We start from the raw sequence: 15,800 nt of genomic DNA, 5'->3' as shown, positions 1-15,800 counted from the left end.
CTGTGCCCATCTCGTCTAATTGCACGGTTTACTTGATTATTCTGCCTCACGAGACACTGCCATAATTCTAAACTCTAAAAATGAATCAATAATTTCTGAAAGGCAGCAAGGAGTAAGAACATCTATGGCAAATTTGATAATTGCTCAGTGAGCAATTAAAAGAAATGGAGAGAAAATTACATATTGATGAGGTTAATGGTACAAACATCCAGGAACACAAGCATTTATAAAATAAGGTGTGGAAGGGAAAGGACAAACAATAAGCAATAGAGCAAGGCACAGCCATCACTTGGAAACTAAAACAATTTCTTTTTTCCCTTCCCCAGATTCAACCAAACCATTTTTCATTGATGGATGACTTTGACATTCGCAGCTAAAATGACATACACAAAAAGCAGCTTTGTTAATACTGGTCTTTATAAAACATTGTACAAGAACAGATTACAAGTTACTGAATAACAGAACACTGGAACCCAGAGAATGCTTTAATAAAATATAAATTAATTGCACACATCACTACGCTTTCCATGTTAAACAAGAAAAGGCATTTCTTGATACAATATGAAGATCTATTAAGAAAATTCTGCAATGCAAATCAGAAATCGCTTCTCAGGAGCATTTTGGCATGGACAATGGCTGACGTAGCATCAGTTTGAGACTTTCAAGTTTAATACAATAGACTAGATAACCAGTGCAAAATAAAGCTTCAAGTTAAGAACAGTAAACCTGAACAGAAAATAAAAAATATACAAAGCAACAAAAACTGCTAACTTTCACATTGTGACAAACAGAAGGGAGGGTTAGTGACTGCAGCTCGGCCTTGAATGAGCACCAATTGCTAAATCCAACTGGACTGGGAAAAAAAAGTTTGCAACCATTCATGTCAGTTTCTGTCAATGAGGTTAAAAATGTACTTGTTTATTAACATCTGACATGAAGATACAATATCCACAGGTACCACAGCTGTGAAGTTCTGTATTCACATAAAAACTACATACAAAATAAATATGATTTACAATGTGATATATGGGGTATATCAAATGTGGCTGAATGTTGCGATTTCTCTCCCTGTACAAGGCAAAAAATTTGATAAAATAAAATACGTTCCGACTTTAGAAAAAATTCACACACACACACTTGAGCATACACACAAAGAGCGTCTCCTCATTTTGGCACTTGAAGTTGGTGCTGGTACTGTATGTGTGAGCGTTTATATGTAATTTTTTTGTTCAACAGCAGGCTCCTTTTGATATGTTCCTTTTAATGTTGATTTCGCGTGGTCCCTTCAACGTTCTCAAATGGACCACTGCCATCTCTTGCTTTTTTTGTATGACCATCTCTAATCTTTGGCAAGGGAGAAGTAGATGATACTTCTGGAGCAGAAAATGGAAAGAGTCAAGTAACATGAATGGGATATTAGAGAATTTATTCCAGCCCTTCAGATAAAAAAGAAAATTTTGATAGGATGGCAGGATCAGCTTAGTTACTATACAGAAGATAAAAAAAGAGACAAAAAAGCTGGAGTAGAAAGTCTATAAATTAATACTTGTGCCCGCTGAAGCTCCATCAGGACAGTTTTTCGGATCCTTCCTGACTGCCTACTTAAACAGCAACCAAACTGACGTTGGAAGTGCTGCTCAAACACAAAAGTATTTGTTCTGTAAAGCACAAAATATGTAAGACAAAAAAATAAGCACTTTTTAAGTCACTTTGATATTATATATAACATAAAAAAGACAAATAATGCACTCTACATTCAGAAGTTGTTTTGTTGTTTAAAAAATCTTACGATAAAAGACTCAGTAGTGAAGGCCACATGCTTTTTTGTTTGTATTTGCGTCAATTTCTCATTGATTCACTTTGTTCGTTAAAGCATTAAGGAACCGGAGAGGTCCATTGTGATTTTTGTCTATATATATTTTTTTTAACACTCGTATATCCCACTGTGCCCTGCCAGCAGAAGCGTACAAAGCCAATGCAGCTCATCATCATGCTCACCAGCTAAAAAAGCTTGTGAGGATTAAGATTTTCAAATAAAAAATAGCAGTACTGACACAGTACAGGAAACTCCAGACATGGACACAAAAGCCAAAAGTAATCATAAGTGACTGAAAAAAGCTTTAATCCGTAAAAAAAAAAAAAAGAAAACAACGTTGACCATCCTCTGCCATGGACTGTAAACAAGTTCTTCACAGGCTTAAATTAATGTTTAAGATGTAAACCTTTTTGTTTTTTTTTTTGCTTTTCTTCAGCTGACCCCTGATTATTTCTGTTTGTTTTTGACTCTGCACTCCTCAAATTGAATGTGAAGATGTTCTGCCGCCTCCAGGTTCCTTCATCATTGGTGTCCTTCCATCTCTTGAAGGGCTCCAAGTCTATGCATCCCAGGGACAGACCCCATTTTTGTACTGCGACGCCAGTTGGGTTCACCTTACAACGGACTATGGGAAAACTGCAAACTCTTTCAGAATGTTTCGTGCCACGTCCACCTTGTTCTGAGCAATCATAAGAGCCCTTTTCACATCTTCAAATGAGTAGCCCTCACCCATCAGTTTTGCAATTTTGGCGTCTACATTCTCCACCATTGGCTCATGGCTGTAGGCCTTTCTGTGATGTGGTTCTGGAGCAGTCCTACGTGGCAGTGGTTTAGGAGGTCTCGCTGGAACTTGTGGACCCTCAACATGAGCTGGAAGAAGAACAAATACATATTTTTAAAGATGAGGCATTTAGAGGTTGGTCTTTTATATTTACACAATGATCTACCAAGTCTGTCTCGTGGTGTTTTTTTTTTTGTCTCATCTTAATGCAAATGTTAAGTCTAGAATACCTAACGGTTTTGAATAAAAGACTGAAAATTGGTACTGAGTGTTTCACACTAAAGCACACCACAATATAATCACTGCGGAACTGCTTTGTTTTTTCTCTTTTCACCTAATGAATTAAAGTCTTCATTTGCAAAACTTATTTTGTCTGGGAGGTTTGTTTTTGGTTGAATTTACGTAGTCCTCTTTAATTATTACAATGGTGACAGAGTGGTCTTTGGTAACATTTAGTCCAACAGAGGGTATCTAGCAATGCCTCAAAGACATGTACTGAGGAAGTCTGGCAAGCTGGCTCTTCATTTTTAGGTTATTTAGTATCCCTGGTTCTTTTCAAGGATCACAAGGCAAGTGGTTTGATAAATCACCACATTATTACCATAATATTCTCAAAATACCTTTGAAGTACTTGGTGCAAGGCCACTTGCAGGACCACCCCAGGCACAAACTCACAAAGGATCCAAATTTATGACCAGCTGGGGATGAGAGAAAACGACTCATGCGGACAATAAGAAAATAATAAGATAATGATAATAAAATAAGACAATAATGTGTAAACTTCATATAAACAATAACCACACATGAGATTCGCAATGAGGGCACTGAATCTATGAAGTGTTATAACTAATCAAGTACTAAAATACTAAAACAAATGACAGAATTCGCTGCATTCTGCTTTTAAACCATCACGGTCACTGGTGATTACTCTGGCAAGCTTCATAAACCATGGCTTCTTTTCAGGCAATCATATGTTACCTCAATCAGTTTTTTCTTATCCTACCAAAGGACCAAATTAAGAGCATTTTGCAAATTTCAATATATTTGCTCCAAAGCTGGACATGACTGTTGGCACAAAATGGGGCAGGCTGTGATCACTCACAATCAACTTAGAATAGCAATCCCAGTCCGCAAGGAGGATTCTTGTGTTAGTGAGAGAAATCTTGTCTAAAATTGACAAAAAGTGTGTGTTTTTGTATACCCCAAAGAAACAGAACTAGGATCCACTGTAACCTAGGCAACTGATATAAAAATCACACCCAAAAGAAACAGAAAAATAATCATTATAATGAAGGTACCAGATATAAAAATCGCAGAAAAAGGAAATGTTTATGAAAAGAAAATCCAATTGTCCTACTACTTACTGAATACACAAAATACAAGTTCAGGGTCACCCCCGTACATGCACATCTTCTGAGATGTACCGAGGGAAACACCTATATAAACACAGGGAGAATGTTTACTGTATACTCGACACAAACAGCAGGCGAGACAAGAATGGGCTACTATGCCAAACACATCAAGTCTGACGTCTAGATAATACTTGCATCTTGTAAACATTATCTAGATTTAGGTTTTCTACTGTCTGTGTGAGCTCATTAGATTGTTTTATTTTCCTGCAAGCTATCAATTAATGCAGGTATGGACGGTATTACAGAGAAAAGCCTGCTGTGAATGTTCTCACAATACGCTGACATGAGTGTACCCAATTAGAATAAACAGACCAGCATGTATGAACAGGCTCCACTAGCATATTTGGATAAATGTGCCTCTCATTAATACCATCACAAGTGCTTTGATTAGATAGATAGATAGATAGATAGATAGATAGATAGATAGATAGATAGATAGATAGATAGATAGATAGATAGATAGATAGATAGATAGATAGATAGATAGATAGATAGATACTTTATTAATCCCAAGGGGAAATTCACATACTCCAGCAGCACCTTACTGATACAAAAAAAATATTAAATTAAATATTGATAATAATGCAGGTAAAAACAGACAATAACTTTATATAATGTTAACGTTTACCCCCCCGGTAATTATTAGTAATGATTAGTCAATAAAGAGTGAAATTGGAGCAGCACTATAGAGTGGATAATATAGTGTGCTACTACAATTTTGATATTATGAATTGTATTTCTAGGATTCTGGGAAATCAGATATTTCAAGACTAAGTCTGACTGGAAAAGTGTGGTTGTTGCCTCGTGGTGCTCAGAGGTTTTTAATCCATGGCTGAGATGCCTTCTCTGTGGAGTTTGTATGCTCTTCCTAAGTTCATGTCAAACCACAAATACATGCTTCATACCAGACTTATAGCAAGTAAATGCTCAACAGAGTGGGCAGGAAGAAAGAGAGCAAGGAAGATGAGAAAAGAATCAATAGCAATGTGCTGTTTCAATCCTTGTAATACCAAAGGATCACTACATGTTTTGTTTCAGTTACCTATAGTGGGTGGGAGCCGATCGTACTCTTGAGTTATTTGATGAGGAGGCTTCATATTGTCGCCTGTTAGCCGTCGAGCAGGTGGCATTGGAAGGTGTCCGCCAAATATATCAGCAAAGTTTTCTGAAGAAGAACAAAAAAATGAAAGACCTTAAAATGAACAGTAAACCACAGTAGTTATGGCTGGATCTCTATCTCAGGGAAATCTTCTACGTTGTAGTACGTACTTGTACCTAAAGTGACAGTTTTGGCAAAACTCGATTGCTTCCTAAGTTCAGGAAATAAAAGCCACTTGTAGGTAAATTGTGTATCTTAATTTCTTCACCTCAATTTCTTTAACATTTAAAGTGATTAATTTCTAATGCTGAAGTCATTCCTCATGCTTAAATATTTTTGATGGTCCTCAGAAGTTGATCTCCACTACTAAAAGGTTCACACTTAAAGTAAGTGGTGTGTGTTATTTCACAGTTAAATCAGCAAAATATGATTGTGATAAAAGAGCACATCAAAAACTGACCTCATCCATCAGCCTAAATTTCCTGGGCAAACTCACACGTGGAAATCACCACAAATGCAGACTTAAGCAGTGGGTCAAGAAGGTTCTATTTTACTTATCACACTTACACATGTAACCATGTGATGATCTTCTCTGCTCCCTTCAATCTTCTATGAATCAACATATAAACGCAAGACAAAAATGTCAATGTACTTTACAACGTTTTTATTGTGCATTATTGAACCCTTACTGTTTTGGTCATTAAAAAATCAGTGTAAGAAAACTGCTAGAATTCATCAAGCCTCACGCCTGGAGGAGGTCAAGAATCAGCAAAACGTTGGTACTGAGGACTAAATAATCTCACCATGTTTGTGTGGGTACTTGTGTGATTAAGTGCCCTCTCTGCTCCTGAGAAAATCAAGATCAACACAATGGATGGGGCAAGAAAATTATCATTGTAACACTTTAGCGGTGAAATGCTTCAGATGCTCTGCTCTTTGAGGAAGCAATTTGTACCAAACAAACTCAGCGTGAAATCAACTTGAAGAATAGGGAATTACATCACCATGTGTGCCATACCTTTCTCAGATGACTTTTGACCGATAAAAATGCAACTTATCCCTGAAGGAATCTTCCCCAAGGATGCCAGAAATATTCACCAACTGCATTATGTAATGTATTATGTAATGTGGAACTGTGCCACACTGACCAGCAACTTTGTACCTGAGCAGTTTACTAAAAGCCAAAGAAAAAGTGCAATGAGCTTGTGTGTCAAACTTGGCAAATACTCATAATAGCTTTGATGTGATGAAGCACATGTAGTGTTGGAGGGGCATCTATACATAGTATCAACAGCTATGGTCCATTATCAGCAGTTTGTTTTCTAGTGGATTCAAATGGTCAAATACTTGGTGTAAGTGTAATAAACTGACCTGTGACTCACTATCATAACGTAACATTCTTAAACCTTCTCAATCCAAATCAGAGTTGTAAGGACCAAAAAAAATAGCATAAGTATCAGACCGTGGTTCTTGGACACACCCATACTCACAAAGAACTGCCATGCCCTATTTAATGGGGCTTCACTTGACTTTTTTTTTTTAATTGTGTGAAAAATTGATACATTTAGGATAAATGGCTCACATCCTCATTCCCTGTTTTACTTGCACTCATCTCTATTTTGCCAATCCAGTGCATTTTGTTCAGTGTGTACACTTCTTCTCCATTGGTTTTCCTCCAAACAGTGACATTCATTAGCTAAGTAATCAACATGCCATTCCTGAAAAAGTAACCTTAATAAGGTTCTTTAAAAATCATCACAAAGTGTCTTTAGGACACAAACCTAAAACCCTGCTCTTGTTCCATCCTCTCATATAAGGGTAGGTACTGAGCAGAGCTCAGTCTTCAGTCACATAAAAAGCTATTTGTTCAACTGCAATTAATTGTGCAAATTTAAAATCAATCAGTGAATTAATGTAGCAGACAAAGAGACTATACAGTCCTTCCTCTCTGATTCTGGCTAGACCATCTTGACTGCTGAAATTCCTGTAAGGTTTATGTAGCTGAACTGATATAAAGGTCAGAAATGAACAAATAGCCCAGTCCTTTACTGTTCTTAAAAGGACTTCCAGGAGAAGCATTTGGTGTAAGTAAGCATTTAGAATGATTTCTGTGAAGCATACTAATCATTAAGACACACGGTTAACATTAGATATAGCTAAGGCACATTAACTGGTCCCACAATAATGACCAAGGCAGATATGCTATTAGAGCCATTTGACCATATGAATTCTGATTGGATTAATGAACTATTACTATTTGTATTGGTTTCCCACCCAATCATTAGCCACATCAGGCCTTTCAGCACACTTCTCATTTATAAGCACTTGTCATGCAGAAACAAGAGTATTTGCAAAACAGGATCTAAAATAAAAATACTGTTATACAGGTTTGTTCAGAATGAGATATAGTTACTTAGAGCACTAGTATAAAGGCACAAGCACCATTCATTACCAGACCCGAGTGGAAGAGAAGGAGCAAAGGACCTCACAAGTGTCCCCATATATAATACACAGGTGTTGACCCATTGGCTACTCTGTAGGAAAGCATCAAGCATAATATGTGCTGCTATAAGGAGTCAGCGCAACAAACTGAAAAGTGTGTGCCTGTCTTGGCTGGTTGAACAAAACAAGATGCACCACTGCATTTTAAATCATCTACAGTGGCTTGGTAGTAAGGAGCTGCAGTAGTTCAGATGTAACAAGACGAAAGCTTTGGCCAGCTGTTGTGCTGCATACGAAATCATATATGGCCTGATCTTGTGGATGTTATACAGAGTGAATCTTCATGAATGGGAAACAGTTGCAATGTGGTCAGTGAAAGACAGTGTGGTGATAGATGAACAGCTAAGGTTGTGTACTGACTTGGTAGGTGTTAGTGATAATAAGTTGAGATGCAGAGATAGGGTGTTAAAAAGATGAACTAGCTGGGTAAGTAGTCAAAGTATACTTTATTTTATGCAATACTTTTTATTTTCTTTTCCAAAATGACGTGACTTGTGCAGCAGACTACAGACAAAGTAGTACAATTTGTCGAAAGTATTCAACATGACTTTGAAACTTTGATCCGGAATGAGCTGATGTGCAAAGAAGAATATAAAAATAACTGGCAAAATGGGTATATAGCACACCATAAAACAACTCCAAAAATAGATACATTAAAACTCAGGCAAGGGTGCTTTACATAAAAAAGGGAAAAAAATCTAAACTGTTACTGCATATCTACGTGAGTAACCAAACAAATATCTGTTATGTTTCATGTAACAATGTTATCAGAACCAACTCCTTAAAGTTCTTGTCAATATCTAATCAATTCTTTTCCCTGTGATTGCATTCAACAAAAAGTCAAAATCCAAATTACCTGATGAGGTGACAAAGGAGTCAATGTTCAAGATGGGTTTACCACTGGAATCGATGCCTTTAGAGGTTGAATATTCAGTAAGACTATGTCTGGCAGGTGGAGGTGGAGGAGGCAATGAAGGAGGAGGGCCATCGAAGAGATCATCTCCTGGTAAAGAACAAACCACAGCATAACTACATGAGAGGATAAAGTCACTGGTGCTAACGGAACGTGAACAACATAACCTGCTGAGACCAAGTGATATAGGACATTACCACTTACATTATATTTTCTTCTGTTAAAAAATGGAGTTTGAATGATCATTCATGTGTGAAACACCACAACAATACACATCTTTATAATGTTTCATTTTACATGCACAATCATCTCCTCGCTCACAGACGTCAGAACACCCTAACCCACAGGCCCAGAGTCAGCCATGCCTACCTAACAGGATTTCATGCAAAATGTGTAACAGGATGACTATTTAGGGGATATCAAAATATCACTGATACAAACACCATAAATATGTTTGATCTCTTTATAAAAAATATGCGTGAACTGGAAAATAATTACCAACAAAAATATTGCTCAAATCAGGACATGATATTGTGATGGATCAGTTTTAGATGCCTGTCACAGGATATAGTGGCAGTGCAAAAAAATGAAACTGAACAGTCTCAGGAGAGGGACTAATTTCATTTTAAAACCTGTGTTACTGGAAGCAAAAATTATTAATGACACTGCTCACTTTTCTTCATTCTGCTTTTCATCATTCAGCTCAAACATCAGTTTCACTTTTCTTCTGCACAATCTATTCATTCATCACGTTTTTGTGAAGCTGCACAACCTCCTACAAGCTAATGTGAAAGGCATGTGTCAAGCAGCTCAACGGGCGCTCTCTCTTCGGAGCTGTGGTTCATTTAATGTACTGCTTGTCTAGCCTTTCAACTTCTTCATTAGAGATGCTAATTGAAAAATGACAATAAATTATTCTTTTGGCCAGAAACCATGAAAGCTCTGTGCCAAGAAATCTAAAATAAAAGATTAAAAAAACAGTATTTGCACTACCATATGTGTGGATGTCACTTCCATAAACTGAAGCCAAAATTCTGGACACTATGATGGCTCCAAAAAGGAGACATGAATATACCAACAATTTACTTGAAAACAGTGGTTCTAAAGTTCAGTCCTCTGGCCCTCTCTGGCTATAGCTTTTCATTCCAACCAACTATGGCTTTTAATTGGATTCCTACCTGAATTAAGCATGCTGTTATTTCACAGTTCTGTGTGTTTTGGTGTCAATTCAGAAATTACAAAATTGGGCTTGCTACTTGGTTTTTACTGGAATGCAACAAACATTTTATGTATCAGCATGTTACATGTTTGAATACACAATAGGAAGTCTGAAACTTGTAGTACAACTTATGAGAAGGATCACAGGGTCATAACCTTCATTATCTACATTCCGACAGTGTACAGAAGTGATCAAGAAGCTAATAGGATGTTAGTTTATATATCACAATGTGCCGAGCACAAGTCAAAAGATCTCATGCTTAAGTTATATAACTCACTAGGGAGACCTGTAGGGAGTTCTGTGTACAGTTTTGGTCCCCATATTAAAAAAAGCACAGTAGAGCCAGAGAAAGTCCAGAGAAGAGTGACTAGACTGATTCCAAGACTGCAGAGTATGAGCTGAACCTTTTCAGTTTCAGTAAACGGAGATTAAGAGTGGACATGACTAAAGTGTTTAAAATATTCGGGCAATTACTACAGTACATTTCAGCTGTCCCAAATAAATTCATCAACATGAACACAGGGACGCAGTTTGAAACTTGTTAAAGGCTGATTTTGCACAAATGTTGGAACATTTTCCTTTACACAAAGAACCAAAACCACATGAAATAAATTATCAAGTATTTTGGTGGACAGTATGACTTTAGCAGCATTCAAACTTCAAACTGATAAGTGCATGAGTATGACTAGTGATCTTATTGGAATCAATGACATGCTCTAATGAATTGTTCTAATGTTATGTGTCTTGACACTACAAGAGCTGTCACCTTTCACCTTTTAGTGACATTTGCCCTTGTATCTGTTCTGCTGGTCATTAATTGTCATTATTTGTATACAAGTAAATGATCAAAAAAGATAAAGTAGAAGTGGAAAAGGAAAAAAAATCTAATTTTGTGCCTTTAATAAAAAAAACACTTCTACATTTTTTCTATGCAAACAACACTATTGCACTTTTCTAAATGCAGAATAAAAGAAAGAAAAAGATTATCTAATAAAACAATGCAATCAATTAGGTGGGGGGTCAGGGCTGAACTTGGAATCCACCAACATAGACACTTTCAATTTAAGGTCCCTAGCTTGCTCAAATTTGCCTGTACATATTTTGAGAGGATTCAACATGTTGATTCACATTTTTTGCTTCTGCATTGTATTCAACTCTTTTTAAACTCCATACATGTGAGAGAACAATATTGTTCAAAATTTGTCAAAAAAGGAAAATGTGCATTATGCTGCTGTTGTATTTTTTATTATTTTTCTATAATGTCTCCCGAGAATCGAGCAAAGAGTTTAAGACAGGCCAGTTCTAAAATTTCATATACAATATCTGACAAAAGTAATAATATCAGGCATGTCAATTTGTGCTTCTATTAAATAAAATGAAATTCTACATTTTTATGTATTCTTGTTTATCATGATGCCAGAGAGTGGCGATGTAATGCAAATATGAATTTGACTGTACTCAAGACTGCACATCTACTGTTACTACTACAAATTGTTTGCTATTACACTCTGTGCCAGTAGAGGCCACCATATTCATGCAAAATACTGTCTTGATTGCCAACATGAACAGAATCCAACACTGTGTTCATTTGCAGCAATGCTTCCATTCCTGATGATAAAATAATTTTAGCAAGGAGTGAATCCATGTACTATCATGTTAGAGAGAATCATGCTTCTAGTATCTGACAAAAGGTGCATCTGTGCATGTAGTCCTCGGTCCAGTTAGTGTTTTATGCTGACCAGTCAGGATGATGAAGTTATTGTGCGCACACTAACATATGCCAGTACTGGAAGCTTTCACGAGTGTGTATTAATAAGCAGCATGTCGACCCTCTGCCAGAAGCTACATTAAAAGTGGAGAACACAAGTGTGTATTAGGTACAATGAAGGCTTACTCGGCAGAATATTTGTCTTATTTCAGTGTTGAGTATTATTAAGTGGATAGGCTCACTGAATGTAGCATACTCTGCTGAAAAATACCCATAAATAGTGAAAGCAAAGTTAAGCGACATTTGTACCTGGGGAGGGAACCAAGATATCGTAGTCTGAAGGAGTCCTGTTGAGACAGTTGCTACTAGTTTTCTTGTCTCTTAATACTGTCCGAGGTGGCAGTCCAGATATGAAGGAAACGCTGGGCAACTCCATAAGATCACCTAAACAGAAGACATCAGCAGTTATGCTACTAATAATAAATATAATTGATCATTTATGTCCTGAGCTAACCCAGCCACAGGGGATGCACAAACCAGTGTGCTTCTTCGTGCCAGTCCCAAGCCCGGATAAATGGGGAGGGTTACGTCAGGAAGGGCATCCAGTGTAAAATTTTGCCAAATCAATATGCGGACAACAATACAAATTTTCATACCGGATCAGTCAAGTCCCGGGTTAACAACAACCGCCACCAGTACTGTTAGCCAACAGGATGCTGGTGGAAATTGGGCTACTGTTGGCCAAAGAAGAAGAAGGAGAAGAAGAGGGGGGGAGACGTGTTCGGAGGCAGGAGGAGAGGAGGAAAGTAAAGAGAGTGGAACTGAGGGTAGGAACTTTGAATGTTGGCAGTATGACTGGTAAGGGAGAGAGTTAGCAGATATGATGGACAGAAGGAAGGTTGACATATTGTGCGTACAAGAGACTAAATGGAAGGGGAGTAAGGCCAGGTGGATTGGAGGTGGATTCAAATTGTTCTATCATGGTGTGGATGGGAGGAGAAATGAGGTAGGAGTTATTCTGAAGGAACAGTATGTCAAGAGTGTTTTGAAGGTGAAAAGAGTATCAGGCAGAGTAATGATTATGAAGCTGGAAATTGGAGGTGTGAGGATGAATGTTGTTAGTGCATATGCACTGCAAGTAGGGTATGCAATGGGTGAGAAACAAGATTTTTGGAGTGAGTTGGATGAGATGATGGACAGTGTACCAAAGGGACAGAAAGTGGTGATTGGAACGGATTTCAATGGGCATGTTGGTGAAGGGAACAGAGGAGACGAGGAGGTGACGGGTAGGTATGGTGTCAAGTAGAGGAATGAAGAAGGTCAGAGGATAGTGGATTTTGCCAAAAGGATGGACATGTCTGTGGTGAATACGTATTTTAAGAAGAGAGAGGAACATAGTGTTACATACAAGAGTGGAAGAAAATGCACATAGGTAGATTACATCCTATGCAGAAGAGTTGATCTGAAGGAGATTGAAGACTGCAAAGTGGTGGCAGGGGAAAGTGTAGTTAAGCAGCATAGGATGGTGGTCTGTAGGATGACACTGGAAATCAAGAAGAGGAAGAGAGTGAGGGCAGAGTCAAATATCAAATGATGGAAGTTGAAAAAGGAAGACTGCAAGGTTGAGTTTAGGGAGGAGGTGAGACATTCACTGGGTGGCATTGAAGAGTTACCAGACAGCTGGGAAACTACAGCAGATGTAGTAAGGGTGACAGCAAGAAGGGTGCTTGGTGTGACATCTGGAAAGAAGGAGGAAAATGGTGGAGGAATGAGGAAATACAGGAGAGTATACAGAGGAAGAGGATGGCAAAGAAGAAGTGGGACAATCAGAGAGATGCAGAAAGTAGACAAGAGTACAATGAGATAAGGCGCAAGGTGAAGAGAGAGGTGGTGAAGGCTAAAGAAAAAGTATATGATGAGTTGTATGAGAGGTTGGACACTGAGGAGGGAGAAAAGGACCTGTACCGATTGTCTAGACAGAAGGACTGAGCTGGGAAAGATGTGCAGCAGGTTAGGGTGATAAAGGATAAAGATGGAAACGTACTCACAAGCAAGGAGAGTGTGTTGAGCAGATGGAAAGAGTACTTTGAGAGGCTGATGAATGAAGAGAACAAGAGAGAGAAGAGGTTGGATGATGTGGAGACAGTGAATCAGGAAGTGCAACAATTAGCACGGAGGAAGTAAAGGACAGCTATGAAGAGGATGAAAAATGGAAAGACCATTGGTCCAGATGACATACCTATGGAAGCATGGAGGTGTTTAGGAGAGATGGCAGTGGAGTTTTTAACCAGATTGTTTAATGGAATCTTGGAAAGTGAGAGGATGCCTGAGGAGTGGAGAAGTGTACTGGTGCCGATATTTAAGAATAAGGAGGATGTGCAGGACTACAGCAACTACAGGGGAATAAAATTGATGAGCCACAGCATGAAGTTATGGAAAAGAGTAGTGGAAGCTAGGTTAAGAAGTGAGGTGATGATTAGTAAGCAGCAGTATGGTTTCATGCCAAGAAAGAGCACCACAGATGCAATGTTTGCTCTGAGGATGTTGATGGAGAAGGACAGAAGGAGTTGCATTGCATCTTTGTGGACCTGGAGAAAGCATATGACAGGGTGCCTCGTGAGGAGCTGTGGTACTGTATGAGGAAGTCGGGAGTGGCAGAGAAGTACGTAAGAGTTATACATATATATACGAGGGAAGTATTTTAACAAAGCCAGTGTCCAATGACGAACAGAGGCTCCCACTATTCTGAGGCGTACACATTATAGTCATCCATTTCCTGCAATCACTTTATCCAACAAAATAAAATAATCCACATTTTTAACTTCAACTCAGTCCTTTAAATTTATCTGAATGGGATCTTCTAATGAATCAAAAAGATAATGCCTTACTGTTTCAGAGCTGTTAACCAAACATTTACTAAAAACTCCTTCCTAAAGTTGCAAATGCCCTTCTGATCTATACCCTGGTGCTTTACTGGCCATTGTTCCTAAAGTTATGATGTACAATTTTTTTCTTAAGATGGAATAGTGCATCAAACAGAGAATAGCACATTAATGTTAACATTACCAATCTCTGGAGATTTCCGCTTTGCCACTTCCAACGTTTGGTCAGACGTTCCATTAAGACCCTGTCCATTTTCAGACACTCTGCAAAAGGAGTTCAAGTGAATCTTTAGGTTACTAAATAATTAATAGAACCCAGTTTACTGGAAACAGCTTTTCAAGATGCCTGTCCTTCAGATGATTGACAGCTTCCTCCTGTATCATCAAAAAATCCTCTGGACGGACATCTGTTGTTTATTATTATTATTCTAATGAATGTTTCAACTAGCAGCTATGTAAAAAGAAAAGACGAACAGTCTGCATGGTTGCATATTGTGTGATTCAAGGACACAATGAAAACCTGGCAGGGATAATTTAGAAATGTTGCATAAAATTTTAAAAATTCTAGGAGTGGCAGGGGGTGGGAACTTTCAGTGTGCTACAACCAAATCAACTCAGTAAGCAAACCATGCCATTAATGTAATGAATTCATACATCAAAGACTTGTCAAGTATAAATAAATCATATTTTAGCGTTGTCAAAAATAAAACGACGGTTTCCGATGCATTTTAGTATCTTGCCTTTTCCCTAGGCTGTTTCCTGAACGTTTTGTCCAAATGGTGTTTCTAATTAAGTTTGTACAGCATTACTGAAGGCTTAAGGCCCACACACGCATGCTTCTCTCTACTTAGAAACCTGACAGAGCAATTTTTGAAACTTTCAATATATGGTGCTGGGCTACAAATTATCAGAACAGAACACTTTGAGCAGCATGCAAGATGAACACACAACACTTCCCTGCATAATGTAAAAGAACAACTACAAAAAAAGCACCTTTTACATAAGCACTACAAATTAATAATTTATTAATTTATTTAATTTCTTTTAAAGTATTAATTACAATTGTATACAATTATTTTAAAGAGTCCTACCTCTGGTAAGCATTGTTAAATATTATGAGTGACTTCCTAATATTAAACTATACACATTTTACTGTGCTATGCTCCAACTTAAACCTCTTAATGTTAATAAACTAAAGAAATAATGAAAATAACTGGGCACCAGGTAGAGTCTGTAAATTCTTAACACTAAGGTCACTAGAATAATCACTGTTTTGTACACCTCCTCTTCCACAGTAGTTCACACAACTTTAGTACTTTTTTCCACCTTTTGTGCTTCTGATCAAAGCTGGGCAGGTAAGTATTTTTGTGGAAATCACAAATCACGTAAAAGGGTAAAATGCCTTGGGGTGGTATACTGGATGCAGAGGCACAAGCAAAGACAGGTGCTCATGGTACCAGGCAAACAT

General features: G+C 37.8%; 1 protein-coding gene across 1 annotated transcript in view; it reads right to left on the bottom strand.

Moving 5' to 3' along the window:
* Positions 1-399: 399 nt before the first annotated feature.
* The window catches only part of cblb (Cbl proto-oncogene B, E3 ubiquitin protein ligase), a 211,259-nt gene continuing 195,858 nt past the window's right edge, over positions 400-15,800 (bottom strand). The window contains exons 14-18 of the mRNA XM_028800241.2: positions 14,517-14,596; positions 11,760-11,894; positions 8,467-8,613; positions 5,052-5,174; positions 400-2,686 (exon numbers count right to left, since the gene is read on the bottom strand). Coding sequence (XP_028656074.1) covers positions 2,442-2,686; positions 5,052-5,174; positions 8,467-8,613; positions 11,760-11,894; positions 14,517-14,596 — 730 coding nt within the window. The 3' untranslated portion in view covers positions 400-2,441. The remainder of the gene's footprint in view (positions 2,687-5,051; positions 5,175-8,466; positions 8,614-11,759; positions 11,895-14,516; positions 14,597-15,800) is intronic.

Source organism: Erpetoichthys calabaricus, chromosome 4 (assembly GCF_900747795.2).
Source record: "Erpetoichthys calabaricus chromosome 4, fErpCal1.3, whole genome shotgun sequence".
In the NCBI taxonomy this organism is placed as follows: domain Eukaryota; kingdom Metazoa; phylum Chordata; class Cladistia; order Polypteriformes; family Polypteridae; genus Erpetoichthys; species Erpetoichthys calabaricus.
This window is presented reverse-complemented; position numbering and strand designations above follow the sequence as displayed.